The 16761-nt window shown below is 44.6% G+C and overlaps 1 protein-coding gene across 1 annotated transcript in view; it reads left to right on the forward strand.

The window, feature by feature from the left end:
* The first annotated feature begins 2851 nt into the window (after positions 1-2851).
* The window catches only part of LOC139542077 (ski oncogene-like), a 75393-nt gene continuing 61483 nt past the window's right edge, over positions 2852-16761 (forward strand). The window contains exon 1 of the mRNA XM_071347095.1: positions 2852-4240. Coding sequence (XP_071203196.1) covers positions 3335-4240 — 906 coding nt within the window. The 5' untranslated portion in view covers positions 2852-3334. The remainder of the gene's footprint in view (positions 4241-16761) is intronic.

Here is a 16761-nt window from a genome sequence, read left to right on the forward strand (position 1 = left end):
GGAGGTGTGATAGTGTGGGGGTGCTTTGCAGGTGACACTGTCAATGATTTATTTAGAATTCAACGTACACTTAACCACCATGGCTACCACAGCATTCTGCAGTGATACGCCATCCCATCTGGTTTGCGCTAGTGGGACGATCATTTGTTTTTCAACAGGATAAGCTATATAACCAAGAAGGAGAGTGATGACCTGGCCTCCACAATCACCTGACCTCAAACCAACTGAGATGGTTTGGGATTAGTTGGACCGCAGAGTGAAAGAAAAGCAGCCAACAAGTACTCAGCATATGTGAGAACTCCTTCAAGACTGTTGGAAAAGCATTCCAGGTGAAGCTGGTTGAGAGAATGCCATGAGTGTGCAAAGCTGTCATTAAGGCAAAGGGTGGCTACTTTGAAGAATCTAAAATCTAAAATATATTTTGATTTGTTTAACAATTTTTTGGGTTACTACATGATTCCATAATAGTTATTTCAAAGTGTTGATGTCTTCACTATTATTCTACAATGTAGAAAATAGTAAAAAATTTAAAAAAAACCTTGAATGAGTAGATGTGTTCAAACTTTTGACTGGTACTGTATAGTAACCTACACCGGATAGGAACAGTGAAATGTGTTTTTGTTTTTTTACAGGGTCAGCCATAGTAGTATGGCATCACTGGAGCAAATTAGGGTTAAGAGCCTTACTAAAGGGCACATCGACAGATTTTTCTCCTGGTCTGCTCAGGTATTCAAACCAGCAACTGTTCGGTTACTAGTCAGCGTTTTAACCACTAGCCTACCTGCCGCCGCATACACTGCATCTCACTCATATCCATTAGCAAATAGACAAAGCCCCAGGTCCCTCCTGTCCCTCCAAAAGGGTAACTTATCCGCAAGCCATTCAGGATATAGCTCATCACTATAGCTCCAGATCTGTCAACCCACCATGTCAATTACTGTGGGTGGGATTCTGAGGAAAATGGAAAAATCCTAGCCTGGGTACCAGTTTGTCCACTTGCACTCAAACATTGTCATAATTATCATTTGTTTCAAAAAGGGTTGGACTGATCCATTGTGGAAAATGGTTGAGACTGTTGGTGTAGGATTTAGCAAGTGGATTAAGGAATACCTAGGAGAGGAGAAAGGAATCCTTCTAACCCCCCCCCCCCCCCCCCTTAAAAGAGTTAGATGCACTATTGTAAAGTGGTTGTTCCACTGGATATCATAAGGTGAATGCACCAATTTGTAAGTCGCTCTGGATAAGAGCGTCTGCTAAATGACTTAAATGTAAATGTAAATGATTGCCTCTGGAGGGTAGGTCATGATTGGCATATAAACTCAATATAACACATTGGCCTTTGGTCTAGGATATCATAAGGTGAATGCACCAATTTGTAAGTCGCTCTGGATAAGAGCGTCTGCTAAATGACTTAAATGTAAATGTAAATGTAGGGGTCAGAATATTGCTCACATGAACATTGTAGCCTACTCATGGTTATGTTTGCTATATGCCATGTAAATATATTGATGATATTAATATCCAGAGTACTAATTTATGGCCTAATTTATATTCTAATGACCTCTGTGACTGAGCATTTCTCCAATTGCCATGCGGTTGCAGTTACATTGCCTCATGGCTAGGAGGAGCCACAGGAACGGCAAACAATTGCCTCACCTTTCATGTTTAGCTCACGTCATCACAGTAAATCTTTACTGGAGATGACAGCAAACGACAACAGTGCCGACCAAATGAACAACATTACAATGCAGGTGTAGACTGGTATACAGTTAATTTCATGAATCTTTTGAAGGCCGATTAGTTTTAAAACCGTGTAGTAGTAAAAAAGCTAATCTACACTCCACAAGTGTACTAGGCGTAGGCTATATTATTTATTCAATCACATTCATTGAAAAAAATATACAAATTGCTCAAGTTCATTACACCTAAGTAACCATGTACATTTTAAATGCACACTGACAGTTCAGTTTGTATTTTTCTCACCTTTCCCAACTCTTTTCAGCACAATAGGAATGATTCGATGTAGGCTAGTCCACTTGATCGTAGCCAACACCCACTGCACTGCTCAATTGTTAATACGTTTAAAGTGTGCGTATTCATGCTCTCGTTGTTGCACATTGCAATTAAAACTAAAAAACCCTGGGGGAAAGTGACTCAAACATAATTGTTTCATTGCATAGACTGTGCTGCTACTGTAGGGGAGCTCGAACAGTATAGCCGTGCTTGCGCAATTAACTGGCACATCTATGGATTTAAACAAGTCTATGCGTAAAAACAGCCTATGCGTAAAATTAATGGAATTGGAATGGTGCGTCCAAATAACAATAATAATAGTTATTAATATGTTGCTATAATCTGAAAATATGTGGCCCTAATATGTATTCTTCCCTAGTTTCCGCAATTCACAGTATAAGCCAGCCTGGAAAGATAAACCTAAATAAACAAACCGCAGTCAGTCGTATAATTTGCATTTCAACCTTAAAGTCTAAATTTGACTGTCTGTAGCAAACTCCACCCATTCTCTTTCGGTTACAGCCGTTCCTAGCTGTGAATCAAGGGATTCAATGAGCCCTGTGCATTTTTTTCGCCTTTGCATATTCCGTACAAGGCTTCTAGAAGTAGGGGAGTGTCGACTTGTTCCTGGAAGAGCCAGCCTGCGGAGTCAGTCACATTCTTGGCTGGGATTCAATGATTGAGCCAGACACTCACAAACACTGAGAGAGGGATGCGAGAGAGAGCGAGAGGGAGAGGGGGGGGGGGGGGGGAGAGAGAGAGAGCGAGGGGGCAAGTGAGTGAGTGGGTGAGTGAGTGAGCGAGCGCAACCCAGCTCACAGACTAGCCATCTCCACACAGGCGTAGCGAACTGCGTGGGTAAACGGAGTGTTTGCATCGGGCTCTACTGCAGTATTTCAAACTGATTTTTGTATGTGTTTTACACCTGTTACATAGAGAGAAGGCTTTGCTTTTTCGGTCGATACTTTTACATAGAGAGAAGGCTTTGCTTTATCGGTCGATACTTTTTCTGGAACTTCAAAAGCGTATCATTCCTTTTTGGAGGAGTTTCAGAGGGACGCGTTTTAGATATGGACAGTCGGGAGTCTACTGCATGGGAAGACTCGCCGGTGTCACCATTTGCCTAGTAGGCTCCTAGTCAACGGAATTGGAAACTCACTACCTGGGACTTTTTTTGTGGATGTTTGATGAAGCGCTTTCCGCACTTGACTAATTCTGGGATACCTTGGATTTACAAGGAACCGGGACCTATCGTGTCTTTCGATTGTTTTAGTTTTCCCCAGTTGACAGGAACTCTCGCTTTCAAAGTCGTAGTGAAAACATGGAGACTGTAACTCGACAAAGCTTCCAACCTCACCCAGGACTGCAACAAACTCTCAAGCAGTTTCATCTGAGTTCTATGAGCTCCCTCGGCGGACCGGCGGCTTTTTCTGCTCGATGGCCACATGACCTCCTGTTCAAGAAGGATGGGAAAGAGCCCGAGCCCGTGCTGCATCTGCCCATGCAGCCGCCGACAGTGATGCCGGGGCCTCTCTTCATCCCGTCCGACCGCTCCACTGAGAGGTGCGAGACGGTCTTGGAGACGGAGACTGTCTCCTGTTTCGTGGTCGGCGGCGAGAAACGTCTGTGCTTGCCGCAGATCCTCAACACCGTCCTGCGGGATTTCTCCCTCCAACAGATCAACTCGGTGTGCGACGACCTCCACATCTACTGCTCCCGGTGCACGGCGGAACAGCTGGAGATCCTCAAAGTCATGGGGATTCTCCCATTCTCCGCGCCTTCCTGCGGACTCATCACCAAAACTGACGCGGAGCGCCTGTGCAATGCCCTGATTTACGGGGGCACCTACCCGCCGCACTGCAAGAAAGAGTTCTCTGGCTCCCTGGAGCTGGAGATCACGGAGAGAAGCTTCAAAATATACCACGAGTGTTTCGGAAAGTGCAAGGGTCTCTTCGTCCCGGAGCTGTACACCAGCCCAAACGCAGCCTGCATTCAGTGCATGGACTGCAGACTCATGTACCCGACACATAAATTCGTGGTGCACAGTCACAAATCGTTGGAAAACAGGACTTGCCACTGGGGCTTTGACTCTGCCAACTGGAGAGCATACATCCTATTGGGCCAGGATTACACGGGGAAAGAGGAGAAGGCGCGCCTGGAGCAGCATTTGGACGAGATTAAAGAGAAATTTGACTTCGCCAACAAATATAAGAGGAAAGCATCAAGGGTGAGTTGAAGTCTATGTTACAATGTAGTTGCACTGTGTTGCAAGTGTTGTTGTTGCATTATATGAATGTTGTTACACTGTTGAACGTTTGTTTCCATTTCTCTTTCTGGTGTGTTGTTGTGTTGTCTTCTTGTAAATACAATGTTATCTAGAACGTCTCCTATCTAGAGTACAGTATACTATTGGTGCAAACTGCAATGACTTGTCCCTGCCATGGGTTTGTTTAGACTGGAGGCGAGTCTTTCCAGGATTTGGTTACACTTCACATATTGTTACTAATTGTCCACCAATACCAGCTAAACGCCTCTGGTGGCAATAAAATCATTATTTACCTGTGAAACACCTCTGCGGGTGTCAATGGCTCAATTTTATTGACCTTACTTTAAAAACAATCCCATTTAACAACAAATTACCCTATAATAGTGTTACAACAACTATCGAGAACTCATGTGATGTAAGGACGGGACAAGGAAATAAAGTTGTCATTTCTTAAATCCGGAGAACACCTCCTACAGCAAAACGCCCCCCCCCCCCCCCCCCCCAGGCAGTTGCACGCTCGCACCCCACTCCCCCTTTACATCTCTTGAGGTGGGGGCCGCCGCTCTCTCAGTTCGCACTTTTCAGTGTATTGTGGCAGACTGGCTGTGTTTGAGAAAGAGGCACTTTGGTCGGGCCAAGTTATCTCAGGTACTTGAATGTGGATGTTTCGTTAACGAGGGGCTCTTCCGTGCGTAATGGCGGGCTGTCTTTTTATTATGACGCGCGAGATAGGTTCATTGTTGTGTCTGCCTCGAGAGCCCATTACAGTAGAAGACGTCTACTTTGTCAGCTGAAGAACTAATAGCTACTATCGCTTCAATCTGTCTGTGTTTGTGCCGATGGGTTACTATAGTAAGATCAAATCCCATGTCACAACAAAATATGTTAAATATTACTAAACACTTTTTTACTATGATTTTTCCCCCTCCAAATGCAGTGATTCTAAAAAATATTATATTATTTCAGAGCACTAATATTCTAATGAGAAGACGAGAGGGAGGGGAGACCATCACTGTTTCTGCAAGCCATTAGTGATGGGCATTCCGAGTCTTTTCGGTGACCTGGCCCATTCACCTAAAAGAGCTGGCTCATTTGGCTCCCAACCGGTTCTTCATTCAAAATGCTTAAACATCGACGTATAACCATGAAACAATTGACCATATCCAATGTAAATCCCCAAAGGTAGACTAACTACCATTATGTCAGATCGTGAAATGCGCGTTCAAATACATTTTTACTTGGCCAAATTATTAGATGGCCTGAAACAAATCAGCGGGGACCAGATTTACCCGCTCTCCCCACTATTTATTGTTTCTGCCGTGCGGGTTCACCCTCTTCATATAATTATTTTGTAACTTTCTGCAGAAAAACGTTGTTTTGAGCAAAGAAATCAGTAGTAGCAGTATGCAAATCAGGGAGCGAAATGAACGTCTCTTTCACCGATGCGATTCGGCTCCCGATGTTCACCAACAATATCTGTTCAAAAAGAGCGGCTCGTTCACGAACGACCCATCAAAATAAGCCATGATTTATCAGGCGGATTCCCACAGCTCTTCCATTGCCGGCTATCTGATGAGCCCTAAATGAAGGAGAGTGGAGCCTATCACACACGTGAGAGGGGCTCAGAGTCTCGTCTCCTGCATGCCACCCAGGCTCACCCTTTCGGGGTAATTGAGCGCTGTGAAGAGTATGGGGGCCTCAGTTCGCCTAACCCTGACTTTTACATTGAAGGATAGATAGGCTTTAGCCTAGAACTGCTACTACAACAGGCAGACCCTTGATTCTAAGGGTTCACACCAATAGCGTTTGCTGGCGGAGAGTACTTGGCACCGCTAAATGTAATTTGCTAACCGAGTGCGCACCGATTTTACACGTAGAATCACATGAAAAATGTCAGCAGTCAGACGTCTACATCGGGTTGTCCCTTAAACACAGCTCGCTGAACGATTGGCAGACGAACGCTAGGTCCACATTCAGTTCGATGTGAGCGAGCCTTAAGTCATATGGGGGGATTAAGTCTGCGCTTTGGGGTGGGGAGGCAGGCAGAGGGGGGATCATCCCTCCCCTCTTCCTCCAGCTAGGACTGATAAAAGAGCCCCCTCCACAAATGAAAGGCAAGCATGGTCATTTGCATGAACTGTTAACATGAATAGAGTTGATGAAGCAGGGACAGGAGTATTGTGGTGGAAACATAATATGATCCCAACAAAGGGGGACATTCACCTCCCCCATCACACACACTATTTTCCCTTCCCCTTTATTACCTACTGCTTTGCCCCTCAGCATGAAAGGAGGGTGAAAGGAGAGTGGGTGATTATGGTAAGACAGTTTTCAGTGGGCCATACAAACAAAGAGGAAGTGTTTACCAGCAGAGGTCTAACAATACACCACCACAGTCTTTCCCCTTCCATTTGCCAGTATTTTAGGAGGGCCAGAGCCTTGCCATGCACAGTCAACACTTTCTCTTGGCACTCATCTGTGTTTAGGCGTGAGTGGGGGAACCTAAAGGACCCCTCTTTAAACGTCTCTTCTATTTTTAGAGGGTCTCAAAAAGCGCCCGTGTGTTAGAAATTGTTAATATGAGCGTCCTTTTGGATTCACTCTTTTTTTGATCTAGCGGCTTTGTAAAAGCAATGCTAATGAGAGAAAATTTGCAGAGTCTTGAATTATGATAATATTGCTAAACTTCTCTCGCTACTGTACAAGTTTCCATTTGTCAGCGCATTTCACCACGGGTGTGACTTTGAAATGCGTTTCCGAGAAGCAAGTAAGTGATAGACCGGATTGCATTTATTGTGCTTTCAATACCTTTTTTTCTTGAGTTGTTGGCGAGAGGAAAGGGTGGTTTTGTGAAGGTTTGTGAATGTAGCTGGCAGCCATCTCACAGTCAGACACAGGAAGTGAGCTCGAAGGACTTCCTGGCCTCGGAGACGCTTTGCTCCTCTGAGGAGCAGACTGCTGCTTGGTAGCAGCCGTCTGGGCATTACCCAACACACACACGTCCCACCCATAGACAGAAAAATGACACCACACCGACTTTGCAGTACACCTTCCTTATTGTAGCCTACTTCCCTTATAAAAGGCTGTGTTGGAATTTGCAATAAAAGTGCATTCTCCGTTTTCATTTTAGATGCGAGCACGCCGGTGTTGACTGTGGGAGTGCAAACAACAGTGAATGAGCAAGTGAGTTAGCTCAGTGAACTGCTGAACGTGTTCAAAGTTTACAAGCAGGGTGTGGAGCAGTAGACTTGGTCTCTAAGTTCACCATGCCAATGTTGGCTTGCCTTTATTATCGTTTCTGGCGAGAACACATGTGGGTGGCAAACATCATCAGTGGCAGGATGTTTAGATAAGGATGGCGGCCGCAGATTTAGGACCTCCCTAGCTTTTTATTTCACATCAAGACGATGTGATTTATATGCGCCCCATCTGTTGGGAGGAGATATGAACGAGAGAAAAAGAATGGGAGAGAGCTTAGTTTATGCACAGGCAGCAGCACAGTCTTTTGGTTGCGTAAGGCGAAAAAAAAGAATTCAAAAGCATTCAGACTCTGAGCCTAAAAATCTCAATGGCTCAATGGTTCTCCCTGTACTGTAGCAAGCTGGTTGGTTGCTCTCTAGTGCGGCAGGGCTATCAGACGTTGTTTAGTTGTGTGTTTTGGCAGACGTCGCGTTGTGGAAGCCAGCAGACAAGACTAGTAGTTAGCCAGGGGAAAACTAGTAGTTAGTCCGGGAAACGGGAGAGTTGCGACACACGTTACATTCCAGACCCACCACTCCCTGCAAGAGAGAGAGGAGACACATTCATTATGCAAGCATCAACTGCAAACCCTTTTATTATTTTTTTTATTTTACTAGGCAAGTCAGTTAAGAACAAATTCTTATTTTCAATGACGGCCTAGGAACAGTGTGTTAACTACCTTGTTCAGGGGCAGAACGACAGATTTCTTGACCTTTTCAGCTTGGGGATTCGATCTTGCAACCTTCCAGTAACTAGTCCAACGCTCTAACCACTAGGCTACCTGCCGCCCCAACAAACCCTCTTGAATAGGCATGAATGAAACGTGTCCCCACACCTGCACGGCACTGTTATATCCAACCCTCCACCGTCCAGTTTCTTTGGGACAGAAAAATCAAGTTGTTTTCCCTCCATGTGTCATTCTCACGCCGGGGTGGCTAGGAAGGCTTTTGTAGGCAAAGAGCAGTTGTTAGAGAGAGGCTGTGAAGGCGGAGGCATTCAGATAGGACTTTCATCGTGATGCTTTTGGTCTGCAGTTGCAATTAAGTTTGAAAATGGAAGAAGCCTAAAACTGAGTTTGGACTACAAGCTCTTTTGTGGACTCTCAAAAGGGTGGCAAAAGTGGAAAGAGATCCATTTTGTAGAGTGCAAGCCAGGTAGCAGGCAGGCCCCGCTCTCTTTCTGCAGAGTCAGCCCTCTCTAGCAAGGAGATCTGGGGGCCTCGTTGTTTTCAAAAGCACTGCTCCAAAAGTGTGGCTGGGCTCCAGACCCTGTTTCACAGGGGCTGAAACTTCCCTTCCCACTGCCCAAAAATGTCCCCAGTGCACCTTGGGATATCTGGCCTCCAGCTGAAGGGGCCGCTTGTTGGAGGGGGGAAAGGGAGGGAAGGAGTGGGGGAGGGAAAGGAAGGGGTAGGAAGTGAACTCCCTGAGGGAACTGAAGACCATGTCCTGTTTCATATGCAAGGCACAGGCACGGCTAAGCCTTTTGACGGAGAACCATATCCACACTGTGGACAGCACAACAGCTGGTAGCCATGCATATCAATGGCCACAGAGAGAATATCCCTCTTCACTTCGTTTTGGGAGGGTTTTCAGTAGGGAACTGCAACTGCCGCTGCATTAAAATACATACACGGCTGCGATGGGCCAGTGGTTTTGGGGTAGTGGTTGAATTGATTGAAGAAGGACTTTTTTGCATGGTGTTGTCGTGAGGGCTGTTGTGATCGCAGAAGACCCATCCAATGACTCATGTGTGTGTGTGTGTCTGTGTCTGTGTCTGTGCATGACCGAGAAATGACAAACTCTCCAGAAGCCTGCATAGTGCCTAGCTAAATGAGCCCTCCTCCAATCTCTATCTCTGACCAGGCAGACTGTGACTACTCTGAGTTGTCCGGGTACAGTGAGCCCTGCCTTGTTGGACCAGCATGATGGGTCAGCGGGATCAATAGGATATCGACGGCCGGGGTCTTCCCCTGTCAAGGGCGGTTGAAGAGTCCATCACTCCTTCACCTCCACTGCATAACCAGAAGGGACACGGGGATGTCCGTTTTCTCGTCTGACTTCATATCAGTTCTATCGACCACACGGGGCTAGTTGTGCAAGGGCCATCTCATTGCAGTTGGTTTGATTATTGAGTTTAGCAGAGTTGTATGTCGAGAGACACTATATATGGTTCTAAATCTATACGTTGTTATACATGGCTCTGACATTAGGCTAAGCGGGCTTTCTTTCTCAACGAGACCTAAGGTGTGGATTTCATACTGATAAACAGATGCTGATTCCACAGTGTAGATAAGGTGGCGGAGGAAACCTCCCGTTAACCATTTGGATGATAATTGCTCTGTAGCTTGAATGTTATTCAAATACAAGTCAATTAAGTTTCTTATTTGAATTAGCGGTTAACTTCACGTGCAAAGAGGCTCACGTTAATTATATGCAACATGTGCCGCTCACTTGCTCTGTTTTATGTTGTCTCGCTGGGGAAAAACATCTCCCCTCCGTATTTATTTGGAGAGTGAAGCTAAAATGTGTCAATTTGGCTTTGTACTCAAGCATTTTGGAGGTGACATCAAATGTTTCATATGAGGCGATAGTACAGAATGACATATTTTATTTGAGGGTATTTTCATATCTGTTTTACCATTTAGAAATGAAAGCACGTATGTATCTAGTAGTCCCCCCGTTTGAATACGTTTTTTCTCTCACACGTATTTGGACAAATTCAATTAGTGTATTAGTGTATTAAAGTAGTCAAACGTTTAGTATTTGGTACTATATTCCTAGTACGGAATGACTACATGAAGCTTGTGGCTGTACGAACTTGTTGGATGCATTTGCAGTTGGTTTTGGTTTTGTTTCGGATTATGTTTTGCCCAATAGGAATTAGGAATAATGTATTGTGCCATTTTTGAGTCATTTTTATTGTAAATAACAATAGCATATCTTTCGGAACACTTCTACCTTAATGTGGATGCAAAAGCAAAAGATTTAGCTTCACTGTCCAAATTAATACGGAGGGAAGTGTATAGGTGTATTTTGTAATTATTTCCTCTGAAGACACAGCGGGGAAAGCAAGCACTCTTTTTAGATGGGAATTAGGTGGGAATCAAGGCTCGTCTATGGAAAACTTTGAGGAACTGATGTGTTTCAAGATGAAAAGTGCACAGAATCGACACGCATTCTTGTGCTGCACCACAAAGACAATAGGTTTACACAGCATCACAACACGGCATCACAACACGCATTATTACGAGAGGCAACCAGGGAATCACAGGTGACATGCTTGACTGTGGTGTCTGGGAAATTCTTCAAAAGAGCACAATAACAGCGAGGGAGAATAAATTAAATGCGCCGATTCCTTTCATTTCTACCCTGCCGGCAGCTATTTCAATTCACAGCCTTTTAAAGTTAGTCTTAACAAACGGGGTTTCTCTCTACGAAAGGCTGAATGTTCACTGGAAATACTTGATAAAACAACAGATCTAATAGTGATTTATGTTCCGTTTGTTAATTTTTTACACAGGCATTTTTTGTTGTTGCGTTTTCTGTTTAATTTCTCAATGATGAATTCATATGGCTAGTACACAGAGGTTTCGTTCTGACACATGAAGCATTTTCAATGGAAGTTACCGTACAGTAATTCGTATACTATCATGTTAACCTCCCAGGGATTTGGTGTTATTACTGTGGCTGCTCTGTATGTCGATAGATTCCATGAGTCCTTAGAGTATTCTCCCTCTCTCCTTAGCGATCTTTTCTAGAAGCTCACTCACTGCCTGCCATCCTCCTCCACACACACTTGGGTCTGCACACACACACACACACACACACTCCCTTGGGACCCCCTCCCCTTCCACCAACTTTGCCACTACTGTCGTCCTTGGGGAATAGCACAAATCCTATGTGCTGGAAAAGGGAGCAAAAAGACAAAAAGAGAGAGAAGTTCAATCCCTCATCACAAGCCATTGTCTGCCCTGCCTCCTCCCTCTCCTCTTCCAGTGTGTCCCCTCCCCTGCCTCCTGTCTCCCCCCTGCTGGTCTGCCTGCCTCCCGGTCAGTCAGGAGTGTCTGCATATGACAAATGGCGATCTGGGGGACGTGCTTTATGAGCGGCAAAGGTCAAGAGGGCTGGAGAGTGCATTAATATACCTGACTGCCTGAGTGACTGGGGAGCAGTGAACAGAACCTGGTGTGCTATGACGCTCTGAAGGAAAGAGGGACGGTGAGAGAGGAGGGGGGGATACAGGGAAAGGTCCCCGCACATGTAAATGACTAGGGGTATCCTTCCACTCCCCAAAGGGAAAAAGTAGTGCCAGCAGGTTACCCGGGCTACCGGTTTTGGTATCTCGTAGCAACCAGAAGACGTTTGCCAGTTAGTACTGTTGTGACGTCCCACAGAAGAACCCGATGACTTATTTTCGGTGTCATGCGTTTTTTATCAGCTGTCCGGTTGCAATTTGATGACTCATACAGATTTCCGGGTCGCAAACTACAATGTGTCGATTTTTAGTTTTTTATTATTGATGGCGGATTACCGTAAGTGGCAAGGGCCTCCTTGTTTATTTAATGACATAGAATGTTCGCAGGATGACTTGGGGTTTGAAATATTAATCAACACACATGGAACTTCCATACAAACTATTGCAATTGGCTACACATTCAACCTCCATCCAATCAACCACGACCGCCGCCTCGTCCAATTGCCTCAGAGCTACTACAGCCGTCAGCCAATGAATTCAATTATGACGTAGGGCATTTATTGGGCTTCAAGACTGGAAAAGTTTTCAATTAAGCATATATGCCCGACATGAAAAACCAAACACTTTGGTAACCAACAGTACTTGGTTCTAAAAGAAATCTCACACTGTGAAGATATTAGCCCACCGCCAGACAGGGAATTCCCTACAAGTATTTGTGTGCGCACGATAAACATCCCAGTCTATTTCCATGTTCGCACGGCTGACAATCCCCCCCCCCCCCCCTCGGAGTGGATACTTTTTGTTTTGACTCACGGCCACATATCGCACTATATCAAGAGGCTAAAAATGAGCCGCCGCCGTTTTGTCATGTATCTGTGTGTGGATAAAGATAGATGCAGTGTTTGGCGAGCCGTTATGGTACAGTAGTAGTACGTCCTGTATCTATCTACCTCTTTCTCTCTCTCTTTGTCTCTCTCTCTTTCTTTTTTTGTTGTTGGAAGGAGTGGCCCAGTTACAAGGACTCTGTCGTTGACACACACTGGCACTCAGACACTTCAGCCTGCTATAAACTCAATCATTCTGGGGGGTGAGAGAGGCCTAGAGAAACTACCTCCATATACTTTAATAATATAACTTGTCATGAACAACCGAGAGACTATATGCTCTCCTCCACCTATTGAAATTCAGCTGATTTATTTTTCAGCTTATTAAAAATTTAATGAAATTGCATGACATTTTTTATTAGGGAGTGTCAGTAAACAGTATGAATTGATGACGCTCATTGAAGTCCTATTGGTCCAATCCTGTGTGGGTTTGTAATGGGAAAGCGGCTGTGTGTAGAAGGTAGCCGATTGCTGAGAGAAGGAAAGAGAGAGAGAGGGGAGATTAGGGGGGGGGCTTCATTGGCATGGCTGGCTGGGGGCGATTTGTGCTGCGTCAGCTCGGACTCTCTTTGTGTGACAGCGGTGTCGGCCTTTTGAAAGAGCGCTCTGTCACATGACCTCCCCCCAAAATGATGATCCCTCTCACCCTTTCAGCTCGCGTAAGCCAATAGTGTGCCTCAGAACAGCTCCCACGGGGACAGATGGCTGTCTGACGAAGGAAGCCAGACACACACAAAAACACGCACACTGCAGCACACACACTCACAATCACATAAAAAGTATTATACAGCACTATCACAAATTCTTGTCAACAGTACAGTCATTTAAAAGGAAAGAACTCTACATTCTGCTTTGGTGAAAGTGTTTTTAGATATAATGCTTCGCAGTGAGGTGTTTTTTAAAATTTACACTCATCTAATCATCTAATGCTTAACTAGCCAAATACCCACGTGAGCGACAAGAGAACATTTGAATAGGAATGGCCTATTCTGCCTCGTTTGGTTTGTGATTGTGCAAGCGTGTGTGTCTGCGTTGTTTTATGCCTGGATCAGCTGTAGGAGGAGGTTTGCAATTGCTCACTGCCTACTCATTTCCATCTCCATCTGTCTGTCTCCCACGGTGATGGAGGCTTGCCTCTCCCTGCCCCCTCTCCACACATACACACACTCACACACACACACCTCCCGTCGTCAGGTGTGTAGGCAGGCACTGTTATGAGGCTGTTAGGCAGCTCACAGGAGAGAGTCATGAGGTTGGCAGGATCCTACTCCCACTGTGTAATGGGAAAAGCCAATTCCAAAGCCTGGCTAATCTTGTTTCAGATTGAAACAGCACGATTAGACTGGAGGGCAGCTGCTAAGTGTACTTCTCATAGGTGGCGCCTCCGTTACTCGGTCGCATCATGCCATTGTTATGACCGCTCTCAAGTCGTCCTCTAACAGCGGCGCCATAGTGGTGCCCTAAAGTGGTGATTAACCCAGTCATTCTGGACGGAGGCTAACCACTGTTTTGTCTAAATTACACTATAGTGCCTGGAAATACAATGGCATTGCTAAAGTAGTCAAATATCAACACTTTGCCAGCCTTATCATGTCGTCAAATTTACTTTAGACTGATGGCAATGTTGTCATTAGCTAGCAAAGTTTGTCAAAAATAGCTAGCAATGCTAACGTTGGCTAGGTAAAATCCGGTCAATTTTATACAGCATCTAAAGCCAATCTGGCGACATCAAAATGATGACAAAAGGTTTTCCTACTAGTTATTTGCCTCCCTTTGAATGTTGTTCTATTTCCATGGCACTGTAATGCACTTTTGATGAGATCTTCATTAGCGCTCATTGACGATGCATTGAGTAAAATGCTCAGTCGGGCATCAGTCCAAAACTAACGTTCAGAACAATATTGTGATAAAAGATGCAACCCATGAATAGGGGAAATCGCTTTGCTTTGCACAGTGGATGTACTGTATGTAGGCTGCATATGTTCAGTAATGTATGTGATGATGGTGGGGATCGGGGGTGGACTGGTTGGTAAAACAAAGCTTCTGTATCTGAAAGATGCTAACGCTATATGCTACCACAGACATGCTCATAGCAAACAGAGAGAGCCTGCTGTTCCCTACACTGCATCTCTCATTCAGAGGATGGGGGGACTCAAATGTCACAATTCCCACAGCCCCCCCCTCCCCAAAAATGGAAATAGCGGCGTCATGATCTATCCCTCCAAACATCGGATGCCAGGCCCTGTGTGGCTATTGAATTATGAAAAGGCTTGGGGGTATTCTGTTGTGGAGGGAGGCTGCAACCCCCTCTTTTGGGGGGTGGGTTAGTTATTAAAGAGTGGTTGTGCATGCTTAGCCGCAGCCATGTCGAAGGGCAGGTCCCATGGGCTTTGGGGGGTATTGTGACCCCCTCCTCTACGGGGTTTTGTGGCTGGCCTTTGTCATCTCTTTCTATGGAGGGCATCAGCTGGGACATTGCGCTCTCCCCACCCCCCTTTTTCGCCCCATTACTTGTCCCAAGCTACTGAGTCACAGACAACTGCTCATTATCGGACCCCTACCTTCCCCCTCCTCTACCTTTACTCTCCTCTGTTTGTGCTTCCCTTCCTAGAGTTTTACTTATAAATGAATGACTGCTAGCTAAGGTGCCAAGAAGGGATAGGCCTACATATAAATAGCAGATCGGGGGTTATATGCATGTGTGTTTGAGTATCTGGTTTAAAATATATAGTTTTTCTGTGTATTTGAGTATTTTCAAATATACAGCCCAAAACAAATACCTTTATTTGAGAATTTGAATGGTTATTTGTATAAACCAAATAGTCGTCAAATTGTATTTGACCATATGTTAAAATACTTATTTTAAATACTATTTTCGATAGCTGTGTTAAATGTATGGGAGTGCATTTCACTCTGTGTATTTTAGTTTTTCTAATACTTTCCAATTGTATTTACAAATACATTAAAATATGAAACTACTTGTCTTTTCAAGTAAAATACAGTACCAGTCAAAAGTTTGGACAAACCTAATCATTCAAGTGTTTTTCTTTATTTTTGCTCTTTTCTACATTGTAGAATAATAGTGAAGACATCAAAACTATGAAATAGCACACATGGAATAATGTAGTAACCAAAAAAGTGTTAAACAAAGCAAAATATATTTTATATTCTTCAAAGTAGCCACTCTTGGCCTTGAAGACAGCTTTACACACTCTTGGCATTCTCTCAACCAGCTTTTCCAACAGTCTTGAAGGAGTTCCCACATATGCTGAGCACTTGTTGGCTGCTTTTCCTTCACTCTGCGGTCCAACTCATCCCAAACCATCTCAATTGAGTTGAGGTTGTCGTGGAAATATTCAGTCAATCATACTTCTCAAATACCGGAGCCTGTGAGTTCAAATAGACTTTTATTACAACATAATACAAGCCATGCTGGTTCATGAAAACAACTAACTTTCCAGTCTTGGCACAGACTTCTTATACATTTTTCCTCCTGACGTCACACACAGTAACTCCTCTTAATGAATCATCCCCTCTGGCATTTAGCCACAGTTATCTAATTTGCCTTTTACTAATTTTAGTTTGGTTTCATATTAGGGCATGGAAACTGTAGAGCCACACCAATAGTTCAAAAATACATACATGTTCTCGACTAAGACAGGTGCATGCATGTAGGACCATAGCAACAGTCCATAGATACATTTTACAGAAATAACCAGTCATGTCCACTCCCCAGACAGGTGCATGTATAATGGTGTCTAATGTCCTAGTCTTGCGGACTATCCTGAAATGTATAATGGCCACACATGTTCTGGAAAATTCTCAGTAAGTCGGGTGATTGTGGAGGCCAATTCATCTGATGCAGCACTCCATCACTCGACTTCTTGGTCAAATAGCCCTTACACAGCCTGAAGGTGTGTTGGGTCATTGTCCTGTTGAAAAACAAATGATAGTCCCACTAAGCACAAGTGTGTCTTGAATTCTAAATAAATAACTGACAGTGTTACCAGCAAAGCACCAGCAAAGCACCCCAAACCATCACACCTCCTCCATGCTTCATGGTGGGAACAACACATGTGGAGATCATCCGGTCACCTACTCTGCGTCTCACAAAGACACGGCGGTTGGAACCAAAAATCTCCAATTTGGACTCATCAGACC

The sequence above is a fragment of the Salvelinus alpinus genome, chromosome 17 (assembly GCF_045679555.1).
Source record: "Salvelinus alpinus chromosome 17, SLU_Salpinus.1, whole genome shotgun sequence".
NCBI classification, from domain to species: Eukaryota; Metazoa; Chordata; class Actinopteri; order Salmoniformes; family Salmonidae; genus Salvelinus; species Salvelinus alpinus.